The sequence below is a fragment of the Micromys minutus genome (assembly GCF_963924665.1).
Source record: "Micromys minutus genome assembly, chromosome: 30".
Taxonomy (NCBI): domain Eukaryota; kingdom Metazoa; phylum Chordata; class Mammalia; order Rodentia; family Muridae; genus Micromys; species Micromys minutus.
In genome coordinates, this window is record NC_137965.1 from 15539001 (window position 1) to 15558360 (window position 19360).

A 19360-nucleotide genomic window follows, 5' to 3' on the forward strand; every position below is an offset into this window, starting at 1 on the left:
CCCTGTGCCACAGCTATCTCTACACAGACACTGATGAGAGAAAACTGGTCCCCAGGTAGTGCTGACACACAGGTTTATAGAAGGGCCAAGCCACTGTCAAAATCAGAAAGACCAGCTAACACCAGAGATAAGCCCGTGGTGAGAGACAAGTCCAAGAGCCTAAGCAGGAGAAAGCTGGGCCACGTGGCATCAATTCTCCCACCATAGAAAGTCCTGGATACCCCAACACACTGCAAAAGCAGATTCTGATTTAAAATCACAACTCATGATGATATCAGAAGACTTTAAGAAGGTCATAAATAACTCCCCTAAAGAAATACAGGACAACACAGGTAAACAGGTAAAAGTCCTTAAAGAGGAAACACAAAAATCCTTTAAAGAATTGCAGGAAAACACAAGCAAACAGGTGAAGGAATTAAACAAACCCATCCAGGATCTAAAAATGAAAAAAAAAAAAAAAAACAATAAAGAAATAACTAAGGAAGACAACCTAGAAAGGAGATCAGGAATCATAGATGCAAGCATTACCAACAGAATCCAAGAGATGGAAGACAGAATCTCAGGAGCAGAAGATACCATAGAAAACATTGACACAACAGTCAAAGAAAATGTAAAATGCAAAAAGCTCCTAACACAAAACATCCAGGAAATCCAGGACACGATGAGAAGATCAAACCTGAGGATAATAGGTATATAAGAGAACAAAGATTCCCAGATTAAGGACCAGTAAATATCTTCAACAAAATTATAGAAGAAAACTTCCCTAACCTAAAGAAAGATATGCCAATAAACATATAAGAAGCCATGGAACTCTAAATAGATTAGACCAGGAAAGAAATTCTTCACATCACATAATAGACAAAACACCAAATGCACAAAACAAAGAAAGAATATTAAAAGCTGTAAGGGAAAAAGGTCAAGTAATACAAAGGCAAACCTATCAGAATCATACCAGAGTTCTCAACAGAGACTAAGAAAGCTAGAAGACTCTGGGCAGAAAAAAAAAATCATCAGATCCTACTCAATAAAACTGAAAAATCAATCTAGAGGAAATGGTCAGATTTCTAGACAGATACCAGGTACCAAAGTTAAATCAGGATCAGATAAACCATCTAAACTGCCCCATAATAGAAGCAGTCATCAAAAGTCTCCCAACCAAAAAAGCCCAGGACCTGATGGCTTTACTGCACAATTCTATCAGACCTTCATAGAAGACCTAAAACCAATACTCTCCAAACTATTCCACAAAATAGAAACAGAAGAAACACTATCCAATTTGTTCTATGAAGCCAGAATTATGCTTATACATAAACCACACAAAAAACATAAAGAAAAAAAAAACTTCAGACCAATTTTCCATGTGAATAATGATGCAAAAATGCTCAATAAATTTCTCGCAAACTGAACCCAACAACACATCAAAACTATCATGATCCATCATGATCCATCATGATCAAGTAGGGTTTATTCCAGGGATGCAGGTTTGGTTCAATATATGGAAATCTATCAATGTAATCTATTATATAAACAAACTCAAAGGGGAGGGGGAAATGGTCATTTCATTAAATGCTGAGAAAGCAGTTGACAAAATTCAACACCCCTTCATGTTAAAAGTCTTGGAAAGATCAGAAATTTAAGACCCATACCTAAACATAGTAAAATCAATATACAGCAAACCAGTAGTCAATATCAAAATAAATGGGGAGAAACTTGAAGCAATCCCACTAAAACCAGAAACTAAACCATGATACCCTACCTATTCAATATTGTACTAGAAGTCCTAGTCAGAGAATTAGACAAAAAAGGAGATCAAAGGGATACAAATTGGAAAGGAAGAAGTCAAAATATCACTATTTGCAAATGATATGAAAGAATACATAAGTGAGCCCAAAAAATTCCACCAGAGAACTCCTACAGCTGATAAACAACTTCAGCAAAGTGGGTGGATATAAAATTAAGTCAAACAAATCAGTAGCCTTCCTCTATTCAAAGGATAAACAGACTGAGAAAAAAATTAGGGAAATGACACCCTTTATAATAGTCCCAAATAACATAAAAATCCTTGGTGTAACTCTAATCAAGCAAGTGAAATATCTGCATGACAAGAACTTCAAGTCTCTAAAGGAAGAAAGTGAAGAAAATCTCAGAAGATGAAATGATTTCCCATGCTCATGGATTGGCAGGATTAATATAGTAAAAATGGCCATCTTGCCAAAAACAATAAACAGATTCAATACAATCCCCATCAAAATTCCAACTCAATTATTCATAGAGTTAGAAAGAGCAGTTTGCAAATTCATTTGGAATAACAAAAATCCCAGGATAGTGACAACTATTCTCAATAATAAAAAAACTTTTGGGGGAATCACCATCCCTGACCTTAAGCTGTATTACAGAGCAATAGTCATAAAAACTGTATGGTATTGGTACAGAGACAGGAAGGTAGATCGATGGAATAGAATTGAAGATTCAGAAATGAAACCACACACCTATGGTCACTTGACCTATGAGAAAGAAGTTAAAATTATCCAGTGGGAGGAAAAACAGCATTTTCAAGAAATGGTGTTGGTCTAACTGTCGGCAAGAAATTTCAAATTTGTAAAAATTTGCAAAATTGTAAAAAATTGCAAATTTATTCATTCTTATTGCCCTGTAAAAAGCTCAAGACCAAGTGGATCAAGAACCTCCACATAAAACCAGATACACTCAAACTAATAGAAAAGAAAGTGGGGAAGATCCTCGAACACATGGGCACTGGGAATTTTTTTCTTAACAGAACACCAATGGCTTATGCTCTAAGATCAAGAATAGACAACTGGGACCTTATAAAATTGCAAAGCTTCTGTAAAGCAAAGGACACTGTCATTAAGACAAAATGGCAACCAACAGAATGGGAAAAAAATCTTTGCTACTCCTACATCAGATAGAGGACTAGTATCCAATATATACAAAGACCTCAAGAACTTAGACTCAAGAGAATCAAAGAACCCTATTAAAAATGACGTTCAGAGCTAAACAAAGAATTTTCAACTGAGGAATATCTAATGGCTGAGAAACACCTAAAGAAATGTTCAACACCCCTAATCATCTGGGAAATGCAAATCAAAACAACCCTGAGATTCCACTTCACACCAGTCAGAATGGCTAAGATAAAAAACTCAGGTGACAGCAGATACTGGTGAGGATGTGGAAAAAGAGGAACACTCCTCCATTGTTGATGGGACTACAAGCTGGTGCAACCACTCTAAAAATCAGTCTAGTGGTTCCTCAGAAATTTATACATAGTACTACATGAGAACCCAGCTATACCACTCCTGGGCATATACCCAAAAATGCTCTAACATACAACAAGGAAATATGCACTATTATTCTCATAGCAGCCTTACTTATAATAGCCAGAAACTGGAAAGAACCCAGATGTCCTTCAACAGAGGAAAGGATACAGAAAACATGGTACATTTACACAATGGAGTACTACTCAGTTACTAAAAACAATGATTTCATAAAATTCTTAGGCAAATGGATGGATCTAGACAATGTCATCTTGAGTGAAATAATGCAGTCACAAAAGAACACACATGGCATGTACTCACTGATTACTGGATATTATCCCAAAAGCTCGGAATACCCAAGATAAAATTCACAGACCACATGAAGCTCAAGAAGAAGGAAGACCAAAATGTGGATGCTGCAGTCCTTCTTAGAAGAGGAACACAAATATTCTCAGGAAGAAATATAAAACCAAAATTTGGAGCAGAGACTTTTAAAGGAAAGGCCATCCATAAGCTGCCCCACCTGGGGATCCAACCCATATACAACCACCAAATCCAGACAATATTTCTGAGGTCAAGAAGTACATGCTGATAGGAGCCTGGCATAGCTGTCTCCTGAGAGGCTCTACCAGAGCCTGACAAATATAGAGGCAGATGCTCACAGCCAACCACTGAACTGAGAACAAGGTCCTTAATGAAGTAGTTAGAGAAAGAATTGAAAAAAATTGAAGGAGTTGGAGTTTGCAGCCCCATAAGAACAATACCAACCAACCAGAGCTCCCAGGGATTAAACCACTATCCAAAGAGTACCAATGGATGGCCCATGGCTCCAGCTGCACATGTAGCAGAGGATGGCCTTTTGGGCATCAGTCAGAGGAGAAACCCTTGGTCCTTCCAAGGCTCTATGCCCCAGTGTAGGGGAATGTCAGGGCAGGGAAAGGAGGTAACATTTGAAATGTTGAAATGTAAATAAATATATATCCAATAAAAATATATACATATACAAAAAATTAAATTAATATGTTATATCTAAAATATTGATACTTTTAAAGTATTTACTTCATGATCTATTTCTGTGTATATGCAAATGCCCCCTCTTTCTATGTGCATGCGTATGTGAGTGCCTGTGTGTGCATCTATGCACATGCATGTGTACCCACAATGCATTTGGGTACAAACAGAGGCCATAGGAGTACATGGATCCCTTGGGCTGGAGGTACAGGTGTTTTTGAGCTCAGGTGCTAGCAACTGATTCTCCAAAAGAGCAGCATTGTTCTAAACCACTGAGCTATCTCTCTAGCCCCCAAACCTGAGAACTTAAGGACACCCTCCCTGCTTAGGGTAGAGAAGAATGGTCATTCTTCTTACTGGGGAACCCCTGCAAATTAGCATAGGAATTTAGCAAGCCAACTTTTAGCAGTACACTGAAAACTTACAGTGCAAACCCATTGTTCTCCAGTTGCTCACTGACATATCAGACAACCTTGTTTTACACAATGAATGAGGCACAATTTGAAAAGATTTGTCATGAATGGATAATGATAGAAACACATTTGTCCTGAATCAAAGATGAAAATTATCACAGAATATTTAAAGACACATTATTAATTTCTACACACAACTATTTCTTCTGTCAAGAGAAAACTCTTTCCCAAGAATATAAGCTATTACCTCTCCTATATTATAGGCCCTGCCCCCCAAAATGCATCTGAAGTATCTGCCTTCCAACAATCACAAAGATACCTTTAAGAGACCACCAATCAGAGTTGGAGGGATGGCTCAGTGGTTGGGAGCGCTGACTGCTCTTCCACAGGTTATGAGTTCAAATCCCAGCAACCACGTGGTGACTATAATGAGATCTGATGCCCTCTTCTGGTGTATCTGAAGACAGCTACAGTGTACTCACATAAAGATAAATAAAGAGAAAGAAAGAGCACCGAGCGGCCCTTTCAAACAGTAAGATAGCCTCTCTAAACCCTTCTGGAAACATCCAAGGAAAATAAATCCACCCTACAGATCCCCAGGCCTTAATTATTAAACTATGGAACTAATAAAGGGACTTCCCCAAATGTATGGGGAGTTTCCATTTGATCACATGCCTGACTGCTTCATCGTCTAAAGCATTTGGTTAGCGACATTTACAACAGGCAACTGAATTGGTGGCCTGGTAACAGGAGCTCCCACAGGCAAACTATACAAAAGAAGCTGGAGGCTAAAGTTCATGTGACTAATTATCAAATTTCCATTCATGGGTTTACAATCTTTTGTGACAATTTTATATCAGAGTTATATAATGCCCCAACAGATATTCACCATCTAAGAAGAGTAAGCAATTTCCCGGTTTACCTCTGTCTGTCATCCTAGATCCAGCAGCTCTGTCTGGGACTGTTAGATGGTCTTGATTATTATTCAATGAAGAGGTGTCATCACTAGACAAAGAGTTCAAAAAACCACTTTCTGATGTGATGGAGCTGTTTTCTGGGGCCCGGCAATTGCTTGCTTCTGAGAAGGCAAGTGTGTGGACCGATACAGCCAATGTCAGGGGTTGTCCCACGTCTTCAGTAGCAGGCGAGCTGTTAACTATGTCAAGCCAGGACTGTCTTTCTTTAGATCCCGAGGAAGAAAACCGGCTGGGTGCCTTTACTGTATTTTCCAGAGAAGAGAAAGAACATGACGTTTCTCTCCGTTTAGGTGAAGAAGAAGATGCCCGCCGAGCAGCCTATTTTCCACAAATAAAATCAGAAGGAAGGGGGAGGGGTAAGAAGAGACATTGAGACATTATGAATTATCATTCTCTCTGTCCTGCTTTTATTCAAATTTGCCCAGAATTATTTCAGAAAGTGATCAGGAATTTAAAAAAAAAAATGTTGGAGTCAAAAATGTGTGACACTCATTTCTGTATGACAGTTACCAAGGACCGTTTTCTAAGAGCCTTTCCCATGATTTCGGGTTTACCGTAGAAGAGCCGAAAAATGTCCATAGCAAGATTTGTTTTTACTCAAAACTTTAAGCCTCTCCAACAACTTAAAAGACTATGTCAGAACAATCCTTTAGCATGCTTATGGCTGTGAGGATGACTTATCATCCATTTTGATTCACAATGAAGGGAGCAAGAACAACCCAGGAGGGTAATTAATAAAAAGAAAGCAGAGGTGACTGTCTGTCCATCCATAACTATCAAGGCTAAACAAATGAGCTAAATACAAGTCACTTTAAAAGTTTTAATTAAGATTTTTTTCAGGGTTATTATTTTTTGACTGGAATGGGGGAGTCCAGATGCCACAGCATGTGTTAGAGATCAAGAGTCCCTTTTCTCCTTGCCTTGTATAGATTCCATGGAGCATGAAGGCAAGCATCCGTACCTATGGGGCCATCTTGCCAGCCCCAACCACTCACAACTTTAATATAGTTTCACACTGAGCAAGATGAGAACGTATTTATAATCTCTGAATTCATGAGCAAGAAGCCAGGGCTACTCCGTGGATGGCGATAAGTAGGTTTCTATGGGATTCTCTGACAGCAGTGTCCCAGCATGCTCTCCGAGGGCAAATAATCCCCCTGAAGGACATTCCACCAGCCCACAGACCTAGGACTAAGGCCACATCACCACTAAGGATATTCTCTCAGGGCAGACACCATTTATGCTGGGATTTCATATTAGTTACGTTTTGATGGTGCAGTATTCTGAGACTTGACAAATGTCAATATTTATACGTGCCATTTCAGGAACATTTACACTTTTGATGTTATCTACACCAAAGGAAAGATTCAGCAATGCCTTCCCCTTTTAACATTATTTATCAGTAAAATCCAAACATCTGTATTCATTGTGTCCTGGGCTGCCCTATATCTCCCATTGCATAAGACAGAAGGTAGCCCACGGTTCTGCTTCACGTTGTCATCTATGGGCTAGCCCTGTCCATTAGACAAGATGGAGATCATTAAAAAGAGAAAACCAAAGAAAACATGTGGGTCCTCTTCAAGACATCTGCAACATGGTAGCCACATCAGAATGCTTACCTGAATCTCAATCCACAGCGGCACTATGAATTTTCAGCGATCTGAACTTCTAATGGGAAGAATTGCTCCTAACTATTATGTGTCTACTTGGATCCTTGGTGAACATAGGCCACTAAATTACCAATAAATCTGCTGTATCCCATTTATATATGTATGTGCACGTGTTGTGCTTGTGTCTAATGTGTTTCCACAGGCACTCCTTGAAACCTGAAGATGATGTTGGGAATTATCCTCACTCTCTCTCTATCCCTCTCATAGAGACACAATTTCTCAATAGGGCCCAGAGCTCACCTTATGGGGAGTCTTCCAAGGCTGCTCTGAGAATCCTGTCTCCCCCTTCCAGCTGGAATTACAGGCAAGCCACCGTATCTACACAACGTTCACTCGGGATCTAAACTCATGTGTTTCTATTTTCACAGTGAACACAATGGCCACAGCCCATCTCTTCAGAAGCAAACCTACTCTGGATATTAACAAGCCATTAAAATGCCTAATCAGATAGGAAATGAAATGGAAACATTGCATTCAGCAGAGCGCCCAACAGCTTGGCAGCTGCCTTACCTTAAGTCACCTTAGACCAATTAACAACTAAGAGATCAAAGATTCAGAAATCCTAATTCTCTAGGAGAGGAACATGCAGACCCTCCCTTCTCCAGATAAGTGCAGGAGGGCTATTTTGCCCATTAGATGAATATACAAAATAACAAATAACAAAAACACGCAGGATGCTCCGGTCCTTGCATTCTATAGTGAACTGTTTTGATGAAGCTTGCCTTCCATTCGATCAGTGTCCCTTTGTTAAGGGACACTGCCCTAGATTGTGTGTGTGTGTGTGTGTGTGTGTGTGTGTGTGTGTGTGTGTGTGTGTGTGAATAATGAGACAAAAACAATAAATAAACAATGAAAAGAACCAGGGAAATTGGAAAACAGAGAAAGGAAAGGCCATGTTCCAGCAGCTCCCAGTAGCCAACACCAGGCACAGAATCCTGGCCTTCTGTAAATTGTTTATATACTATACTTATAAAAGAGCAAAGGAAATAAAAGCAGAAAGCTATAGGTCCACCTTCTTTACGCCCCGCAACTCTGTCTGACTAACGGGTCTCCCCTTCATAGTCAGGTCACATGCCTGGTCCTGTAAGAACCTTCCTAGCGGTGCCAGGCTGTTGAGGTCACTATACCTCATGCTGCCTTCTACAGTACCAAATGAATAGCTTTTTTTTTTTTTTAACTTCTATTGCCACTATTGATTGACTTCTAAATCATGTGTGTGTGTGTGTGTGTGTGTGTGTGTGTGTGTGTGTGTGTGTATGAGCTACTTGAAAGCAGGCTGTTTTTAGTCCTTTTTACACCTCCATTTTTTTCTTGCATCTGTGCCGAACACATAGTTGATAATAAATTCGTGCCAGGAAAGAATGGATCAGAGAAGCAACTTGGCGAAGGAAATCTCAGCATGGTAGTTTAGTCCCGTACTGAAGAGCTTCCTCACATCTCCATCCACTTGCTGAATAGGATGGCAAACTTCAGAATAGAGAACTATTAGAGTCAGACAGACATGGTAGATGTTCATGAACTTAAGCAACAGGGCTCACTTTACCTAGGGAATTGTTAACAAGATATGATTTCATTTGTTTCTGAATGAGTTTGAAATGTTCTCCATCATAGAATTAAAGCTGTATTAATGGTTGTAGTTTTTACTTATTATATTTATGTCTCTGTGAGCATGCTGTGGGTGCATGCCCACGCGCGTGTGCGAGCACACACACACACACACAGGTTAGAGAACAATTATTATGGGAAATGATTCCTTCTTTCTATCATGTGAGTCTGTGAGTGTCTGAGACTAAACTCGAGTTTTCAGGCTTGGTGGCGAGCACCTTTTCTACTGAAATATCTCACTAAATAACTGACTGACTTGATTAAATTTAAATATTGAAATTGATTTTTCTCATTTTTTTTCTGCACGGTGTTTTTATTGTTGGAGAATTTTAATTAAAATGCTACTTTGCCACTAATGTCCTTTTTGAAAGAAAATGTGCTCGAAACACAAGTTCAACAAGATGAAAAGTAATTGAAAACAAACACTGAAAGCTGGTAATTAGGAAGAAACAATTCAGCACAAGTCTTAGCAGCATTAGTCGGGGTATGGTGCAAAAGAAAACAGAAGAATAACAAGATTAAATGTGACAACCAAATGATAGAAAAGGAACGACATATACTGATTTCTTTACTTAATTTAAATTATTAGTGTGTGTGTGTGTGTGTGTGTGTGTGTGTGCCTGTGTGTGTTTCTATGTATCTATGTGTGCATGTGGGCACACATGTGTGGAACAGAGAAAGAAGGCACACACCATAGCAAGCCTATGGAGAGCAGAGGACAACTTCCTGGAGTTGGTTCTCTTCAACTGTGGCTTCCGGGAATCAAGATCATGTCAGGGCCAGGGGTGGTAGTTTATGTCTTAAATCTTAGCACTTGGGAGGAAGGGGTAGCCAGAGCTCTGTGAGTTCAAGGCCAACCTGCTCTACGTGGTGAGCTCCGGGCAAATCAGTATCACTAAGAGCACTGTTTGAGGGACATTTAAAAGAACACGCAGACTAGAAACAGGGAAAGAAAGAGCCTGTTGTTTCAAGGACTCAGGCAAGAGCTAATGAGGAGGTTGGAGTTGGCCAGTGAGAGAAGACAGGAAGAGGTAGTGGGAGAGCCGCCATGCTAGCTGGCTGTGAAAATGAACTGTTAAAGCAAGAGACAAAAATATGCAATACTGAGTTTTAGCAAAGTTTGAAAATCGGTTCGCTTTCTGAACATAAAGCTTACAGTCCTTTATATCCCGAGTAGAAAGATGGTTTTTCTTTACCCCTGTTTCTTTTGCATGTGTGTATGTACCTGTGTGTGTGTGTGTGTGTGTGTGTGTGTGTGTGTGTGTGTGTGTGTGTGTGTGTCTGTAGAGAGAGAGAGAGAGAGAGATCATAGGTTTAGAATTATATATTATTTATATTCACCAGTAAGTCTTACTACAATTACCCACTTGCAAGCATTGTACCATTTTACACAGTGACTGTTGGCCAATGCCATTTGGCAGACAGCTATTCAAGCCATAGCCTGTTTAAATGAGATCTGTATTTCTAAAATTACCCTGCTCTTGTTTGTTCCGTCTTTAACTTCCTCTCCTACCCCTGCCCAGTGCGCCTCTTTTCAGAGATTATTTTTACTTCCTGCTACTTTGGTTTGCTTTAGATAGCTTGTTTCAACATTCTGGGAGACATAAAGGAATTGTTCTTCGGAAAACACATCGAACTGTGAGGCCCGACATTCTGTTAAAATAATCTGCCTGAGCTGCCTGAAGCTGGAGTGATAAATGTTTATTCCCCTTCATATCCGATCCAACTCTTGGTGGTCTACATTCCGAGCACAAATCAAGTCCCGGGCATCTCATTTCCCCAAGGGCCTGAGCGCTGGCCCAGAAAGCCTCTTCCTGATGAACTGTTTCTTCCATACCTTCTGCTCCTATCTGACTGCACCCTAATCACCCAGAATACAGCATCAAAAGCCTTAGCTGGACCACAAGCCCCATAGAGGAAGGCTACCACTTCCTCTAGGTCTTCAAACTCATATGCTCCGGCTCGGGGGACATCTGGGCCTCGATTCTCACCAATGAGATCTCTGTTTTCTCTAGTGGAAAATTCCTTCTCACCTAAAGTGCTTCTTTGGCCCACCTTTCCTCAGATTTAAGCTGTATGGGACCCATTCTGATCATCCATGCCTCCAAGCGGGTGCCACAGCCCACTCTCTACCTCCCGCTCCCTAGTCTCCTCGCCCATCCTTCTCTGCGTCTGCCACTGTAGACCACCAACTACGATGGCCATCTGCATCTATCTCTATGAACAGGTCCTTACATCCCATAGAGAATATGAACCATTCATTGATGGGTCCCAAGACCTGAAAAAGGGGTAGGTTTTTAAGTCAATCGGCGTTAACAAAGCAGGTTATGAGACATATAAGTAGACCAGAAGTCTCGACTAATGTGGACCCCTTAGGTCTCTCAGACACTGGACCACCAACCAGGCAGCCTACACCAGCTGATATGAGGCCCCCAACACATATTCAGCAAAGGACTGCCAGGTCTTAACTCAATAAGAGAAAATACACCTAATCCTCAAGAGACTGAAGGCCTCAGGGTATAAGGAGGTATGGTGGGGTCCAGGTCAAGGGATGGGGCCACTCTGTTAGAGATGGGGGAGGAGCTATGGGATAAGGAACAGTCAGAGGGCCGATCGGTAGAGGAATAAAGACTGGACTATAAAAAAAAAAATGATTAAAGAATAAAAAAATTAAACTTGGAAGAATAAAATACACGGTGAAAACTTTATCAGTCGTAATAGCTCTTAAAACAGAAACTGAGGACGCTGGGAAACATGAAATGAGAGGGAGGTTTCTTTTATACTCTTTGAGGAATTGAAGAAATTTGAATGATAACACCTACAAGGTATCTTTCACAATGAAATGTAAAGAACCTCTGTCTATTTTTAAGCCTTTTAAATAAGCCTGGGGTGGGGGGGAGACTATCATTTTTTTAAGAATCAGGTCATGCTGTGGCTGGTGACATTGTTCCTGAACAAAGCACTTGCCGCTCAAGTTCAAGGATCTGAACTCAGAAATCTAGCACCCACGTAAAACGCTGGGCATGGTGGCAGGCAAGCATAAATAACGCCAGCAAAGGGAGACTCTCTGGATCTTGCTAGCTAGCCAGCCTAGGGTCTCAGTGAGCCCTGGGTTCCCTTATGGAAATATAAGGTTGACTCCTAAAGAATGACAGTTGGGGTTGACCTTAGTGTGAATGTGCTAGCCCCAGACAAGGCAGAGAGTGGATCCCGCCCACTGTTGTTCCTGTGAGGTCTTCAGTTGAGAAGAATAGTTTCGGATTCTGTTCTTCCCTCATTTGAGCTCCTACAGTGAGGAATTCAGCCCATTGAGATTTGGCACTAGAACCACAAGTCCAAACTCTTGGGTACTGAAAATTAAAATTATCTTTACTGTCTAGTGGTATGAAGAGCTAGACATTGACCTAATTATTCCAAACTTTGAAAGTTTTTGAGACAACTCTCCAGAATAATATTATTTTTATTATATCCAGTTCAACTTTATGAAATAAAAAGTTATTGCCCAACTGTTAAAAATAAAATCTTGTAAAAATTGTATCGATACCCTAGGCTTCTGTATCTGACCATGGCTAGCCTATAACATACCGAATGAAACAATAACTTGATTTATGCCCTGGATGAAAGTTACCCAGAATTTTTTTTTCTTTCACTTCATTTGTTTAAATAGAAAGCCTAGTGTTATTTTAACCAAGTGTCTTATATGTCTGTTTTTTCAGAAACAAGAGAAAACAAAAACAAAGTCTGCCTGGGAAATATGTGAGCAGAAGGAATGTACTCTGTTACTAGGGGAAAACATCTAACTGTTCACCATTTGTCCTAGTTTGCTTTTGGCTGCTGCAATAAACACCATGACCAATGACAACTTGGGCACAGTTTGTTTGGCTGGACAGTCATCATCAGGAGAAGCCAAAGAAAGAACTCAAAGCAGAAACCTAGAAGCAGAAACTGGAGCAAAGGCCACAAAGGAACAAAACTGTTGGACTTGTTCTCCATGGCTTGTTCAGCATTTTTTATATTACCTAGACTATCTATCTGCCTAGGGATGGTACCACCCACAGTGGACTGGGCCCTCCCATATCAATCACTGATCAACAAAATGCCTCCACAAACTTGCCTGCAGGGTATCTGATATATGTATTTTCTTAGATAGACATTCTCTTCTCAGATAACAATAGCTTGTATAAAGTTGACAAAACACTAACCAAGTCAACATTTACATGACAATTTTATCACGTATTACTTTAGAAAATACCTATCAAAAGACTTACAACTTGTTTGGAAACAACATTTAAGAGCTAAGTAGGCAGTTCAATTGGTAGTGTGCTTGTCCTGGGTTCAATCCACAGCACTACATGAAAGCCAAGTACGGTGGTGTATACCTGCTGTTACAGTAATCATAATTGGGGGAGGGGATGTGAATAGAGACAAAAGGTCTAAGAGCATTGCTGGCTATGCAGAAAGTTAAAGGCCAGCTTGGGTCACTTGAGACGCTGCCTCAAAAAAGACAGGGAAATTCATTCCTGAATTGGGGGGAAAAGTAAAGATTTTCTAAATTTATTAACCTAACTTTCAGGTCTCATAAGTCTCTCATGTTTAAACGTGCAGTGCTAGACTTCAGATCTGCGGATAGTCACGTGTCATGGTATAGTTCCAAACAGGCTTCCTCTGTCAAGAAACAAAAACAGCAAGACCAACTTCCTTATGGCCTTGGGAAGCAATTCAGAAAACCAGAAATAAAATAAATAAACAGATAGTAGGTCCAATAAAAGTGATGGATAAATCTGACCCATTAAAACTCATGAACTGTCATTTATTAAAAGAAGCCATGAAAGTGTCTTTAAATAAATAAATAAAATGGGAACAGCTCCCCTTTAGCTGACAAGCATGCACAGCAAACACATGCTGTTTCCAATATAGACAGTCAGATAGTCACAACCTGAAAATACCACCAATCACCAAGAACGAGGAAGAGGAAGAAAAGGCAAAACTAAAGACATCTAACAGACACCAAGAGAAAATACAAATGGTTCTAACCAAGGAAAGGGGTTTGGCCTCGCTAGCAATCAGTAGAAAGCAAATAAAACACTAATGTCTCTCAAGGTTGTCTGAGGATTAAATGCTCATGTGTTTAAAGTAACAGGCACATGATAAACATAAAACTATAAGTTTGCCTGGTGGTGTGGGTCGGATGTAAAGCACATGTTAGCATGCAGGAGGTCCTGAGTTCAGCCATTTAACCTGAAACAATATCATTAGTGATCTATTATTAATTCATTTTTTAACATCTATATACTCAATGACCCTTGCAGAGAATCTACATCCATACATCCAAACACAAAGTAACTCTCCAAAGTCTTGGCACCTATGAAGACCTGACCTTCCAAAGCTTAGGATGCAGCTTGGACTGTTTGGAAACATACCACATCACTCTATTGTCAGTTGGTCTTATTGAGCTGACCCCAGCTGATGTCTAGTCTGGCTGATTGTTTTGCTTTTCATATTTAATAACCCTTTAAAGTTTATCTTGCATCATGAGCATCCAGGCAAGGCACTTGACATTCCTTCTGAGAATAGGGTACTGCCAAATGAGCCTCTGCAGGCGTCAGCCTGCCATTCAAAAGCCCTTTACACCTCCATGCATCCTCTGAGTGCGATCCAGTCCATCTGTGGGTTATTAGCAAATCCATCAGATTGTCATCCCAGTGGGTTGCTATGGAGAAGTCAGTGCCCTGAGTCAGCAGCCCGAGAATTCCACTTGCTCTTTGGGAGACGCCTTAAATTTGTCCATTCTTAGACGATAATAAGAAAAATGTTTTAGCCAAGGTAGGTAGTCTGTGTATGATTGGGAGGAGGGACAACCACACAAAGGATTAGTGACCAACAGACTACTCACATCTACACGTACCACAGGAGAGGAAGTTGCAGACGCGTACGGAGGGGGTGGTGTCTCCACGGCTATTTCAGGATCTTCCTGCTCGCTCTCACTGTAACATTCTAAAACCGGAAGGAAGATGCTTCAGGTTTCAGGGCTCCCATCCTTTATCCCGCAATGAATGAGCAAAGGTCTTTCCTTTCCACCTGCCTATTGTAATGGCAATCTAATTCAAAAGGCAAGCATCCAAAAAAAAAAAAAAAAAAAAAAAAAACTATACTAAAGGAAGTAGAAAGCAAGAATTCTAGGGTGCTACCTGTTGAAAAGAAATGTAAAGATTAGGAGAAGCAAGTAGTCCCCAGGGTGGCTTCTGTTGCCAGAGAGCATCTAGCATGCAAGACAGGGGCTGTTATAACTCAGAAAAAAAATTAAAAATACCTTCAAAATGTGTCATTATAACACACTCAGTGATGAAGATGGGACTCAGCCTTGGGAGTCAAGTCTGACCAATAATTCACTCATGCCTGGTACCCAAACAGCGAGAGGAGGGACCGGGCTGAGCATAGGGGCTGAACCATAAAAATGGAGATCCCCTAGGGAGATGCTGGAAGATGCTTTGGAGCCTTAAAGGCAGTATCACACGAGGTCTTTAAAAACCAGAGTGGAATAAGCCCGTAATGGTCCTCAAAGAGCGACACCCAGCAGCGGAGGGAAACAGATACAGAGACCCACAACCAAACACTAGACAGAGCTTGGGAGTCTTGGAGGAATTGTGGGAAGGACTGAAGGACCAGCAGGAGATAGGGTCTACACACACACACACACACACACACACACACACACACACACACACACACACACACAATATAGTCAACTAACATGGACACTTGGTGTGGGGGCTCCCAGATACTGAACCACCAACCAAAGAACAAGTATGGGCTAGACCTACCCCCGCCCCTTCCCTGCACATATGTAGCAGATGTGAAGCTTGGTCTTCATGCCAGTCCCCCAACAACTGGAGGGGTTACTACCCCTGAATCTGTTGCCTGCCTTTGGATCCTGTTCTCTTAACTAGGCCACCTTGTCTGGCCTCAGTGGGAGAGGATGTGTCTAGTCCAGCAGTGACTTGATGTGCGGGTGGAGGGGGGGTGACACACAGGGGGGACTCCCCCTTCTCAGAGGAGAAAAAGAGGGGGTATGGGGGAGAGGGTACATGAATGGGGACCAGGAGGAGGGAGGCTGCAATCGGGATGTAATGTTAATTAATTAATTAATTAATTTAAAACGGAGTCTCCCATACAGGTCTATCTTGTATTGTTGATAACAATGGATGCTGGCCTTACAGGAAAGAGAACCACCAAAGTGGTTCGATGGCAATTTCGCAGCATTGTAATAAACTCTCCTTATTGGTTCAAATTTGCCACATTTCCCTTTCTAAAGTTAAGATCTCCTTACAGTCCCTGAGTGTCCCTTAATCTCAGCATCTCAGCACCAGAATCTGTCAGTGGCCCCAGCACCTGCAACCTCTATTCTCCACACTAATGACTAAATAACATGAAGATGTATGTGCCTGTGGCTTGGGCACCCCAAAAAAGATATGGGGGGCAGGGAGGGATGGTATGTCTCTCAGCCTGGTCTTCAGGCTCAGAGAATAATTTTAAGGTAACTGATATCAGCCCCGAGCTGGTGGAAAAGTTAAACTGTCATCGGAAATGGTAGGGTGAAATTTATCTGACTAGACCGTGACACACACGGGCCCATGAGTAAGAACTCTGTAAGGAGGGCACCACGCACTTGCATTGGCAATTGTTGGAGTCTCGGTGAAGCCTGCAGCTGCTCAGGTGTGGGTGAAGTGTGAAATCACTTCGAGCTGGCATGGGAAACCAGGCCCCATGCTGAGGCTGTGTAGATGGTTTTCAGTACCTTTGAGATCATTTCAAATGCCAAACTGTGTTTCCCCGGGATGTGCCTACACATAGAACCTCAAGTTGTCTCCTCACCCTGATTTGTTCTAGCTTAATATTCTTGATAAAATTTCAGAAATATAAAGTAGGACTTACCCTCATCCTTTGTAGTGGATTCCTGGTGGGTCACAGCAAATCCAAGTTTGTTTAACCACCTAAGATTCAAGAGGAAAGTGAATGTTTGAACAGTCAGCTGGGCCCCTGATCCACTCCCCTTAGACACTGAGGCTCCTTCTGGCATCAGGCTTTGCATAAAATTCAGTCCTAATTCTACACTGAGTATTTCCCAAAGCATCATGAGTTTGAGACATGGAGACCTAAGAGTTCTGGTTTCACAATAGTTGGCTTTCCAAGGGTCTACACTATGAGAGAAATGGGGTGAGCTTTTATCCAGTGGTTAAGGAAGGAAGCTAAGATATTCTAACTATATGAGCAAAAATGTTTTCTTTAGGAATTAGGTATTTTAAGCCTTTGGTCATCATCAAGCTACTGGGTCATCAAATTCAGTCACTTGACATCAAAAATATATACATACATACACATATATACATATACATACATACATATATGTGTGTATATATATATATACATGTTCATTATATGTGTGAAAGCCAGGAGACAACTTTCGGGACTCAGGTCTATCTTTATTCCTGTACGTGGCTTCTAGGTGTTAAGTTCAAGGCATCGGGTTTGCCTGGGAAGCTATTTACCTACAGAACATTTGAACCATCTATCATTTTAATAATTCCAATTGATTTCAGAAAAAAAAATGTCCATAGCATCCATTCTTAAGTCAGAAAAGGGTTTGCATCGTTCAGCAGACGGTCTGACTAGAACACGGAGAGATCACAAAATGGTGGAAATGTCTAAGTTCTAAACTCTACGTGGAGGGTAAAAACTAGCAGTGTGTTGATTTGTTTCCTATTGATTACACATCAGGTGTGTAATACGTTTAGACAAATCTCAATAAACTCAAACTCTGTTTTTAATTCTAGGTCACTGCCATGCCTCCTCAAGATTTCAGATAGGAACATATTATAAAAATAAAAATACTTAAAAATAAGAAACAAGGCATGCCTGCTTCATATTCTCCTGTACGCAACCTAATATTTGAAGGGAAAATGACCTTTGGGTACAGTGGCGAGCTAGGGGACTATTTCCCAAGTCTTTCTGGTTTTCTGTTTGTGCTTTCAAATAAAATGTATTTCATATTCCTGGGGCTTTTTTTTTTTTTTTTTGAGAAACCAACACTTTCAATAACGACTTAAGTTAATATCAGAATAATAGCAATGGTTCTACACATTTGTTGACTCATTTATACTTTTCTTCCAGTCCTGTCCTGCATCTTGAGCTAGTCAGCTTACTGCTCTGGCGCCACGGCACCAACGCCACACATTCCCAGACCTACTGCCCATTTGAAAACTGTTATCTAGATACAGGGAGGTATCAATAAAAGACTATCAGACATTGGAAATATTTGTGTCTAAAGAATGAATGGAAAATATATTCATATAGTTTTATGCCAAAATGCTTTTAAAAATCTGTTTTTTTTAAAAAATAAAGTTGTAAGGAAAAAAAATAAAAATAAATACCAGAAAAAAGAAAGAATGGAAAATAAGGATCTGAAGCAACTGTTGAGATAAACATGAAAATGGATATAGTCAGTTTTGCGCAGGCAACTTGATGATATCATTTAAACTTTAAATGTGCATCTTCTTTGCCTAGTAATTGTAATTGTGAATATCTGTTTTGAAAGAAAAAAAAAGCACATCTTCATGTAGAAAACTGTAAGTGTTAACAAGGCTTGTAACAGCAGAAAAGAAAAGGCCCTGTGTTAATCACTAATTGTTCAGGTTTGGTCTTTTGCTACAAATTGTAATGCTAAATACTGGTCCCCAAGATCTGGTTGCCTCAGGGGTGAGGAGATCCTTGTGTACACTGAGTGATGTGATGCTATGTAATCTTGCTCCTAAAATTTTAAACTACTGGTTGAATAAAGATGTCTACAGCCTGTAGTTGGCACAAGAGAGGTAGGCAGGGCTTTGGTTCCTGGGCTTGGGGTCTGGGGGTGGGGGGATAGTGGAGAGAGAAGACACTATAGGGTAGAGGATCATGAGAACTGGCCTTGAGGCATGGTCAGTCGGAGTAAGAGGTAGCTCATGGCAAGTCATATGTTGAAGGTATTTAAAGGGAAGTAGTCAAAAAGAGCCACAGAGGGTTGATATCTGCCTAGCTCTAAATAATAAAAGCTTATTATAAATATAATAATATTTGCATCTTTTATCTGGGAACTGAATGATCAAAGACAGAATAGAAACTCCCCAGCTAATATTAATTATTGCTGCAATAGTTAATAATTGTCCATTAATAAGAAATTGGAAAAGTAATGATCTGGATTATATGAACACTGTGTTACAATGAAGCTAATAAAAAGTATTCATAAAGGGATTTGGAATGACTTGGAAAAAAACTACTATGAACATACTGTTAGTATTAAAAAAAAGGGGGGACAGGATTATGTGTTTGGCCTGTCCTGATTTTCTGTAAAACTGGTGCATTCACACCTGTGCACGACC

The 19360-nt window shown here is 40.5% G+C and overlaps 1 protein-coding gene across 1 annotated transcript in view; it reads right to left on the bottom strand.

Annotated features, from left to right (window-relative positions):
* IPCEF1 (interaction protein for cytohesin exchange factors 1) overlaps positions 1-19360 on the bottom strand; it is a gene marked incomplete at its 3' end in the record, with an annotated part of 83559 nt that overhangs the window by 19889 nt on the left and 44310 nt on the right. The window contains exons 6-8 of the mRNA XM_080941979.1: positions 16881-16939; positions 14854-14942; positions 5619-5991 (exon numbers count right to left, since the gene is read on the bottom strand). Coding sequence (XP_080798105.1) covers positions 5619-5991; positions 14854-14942; positions 16881-16939 — 521 coding nt within the window. The remainder of the gene's footprint in view (positions 1-5618; positions 5992-14853; positions 14943-16880; positions 16940-19360) is intronic.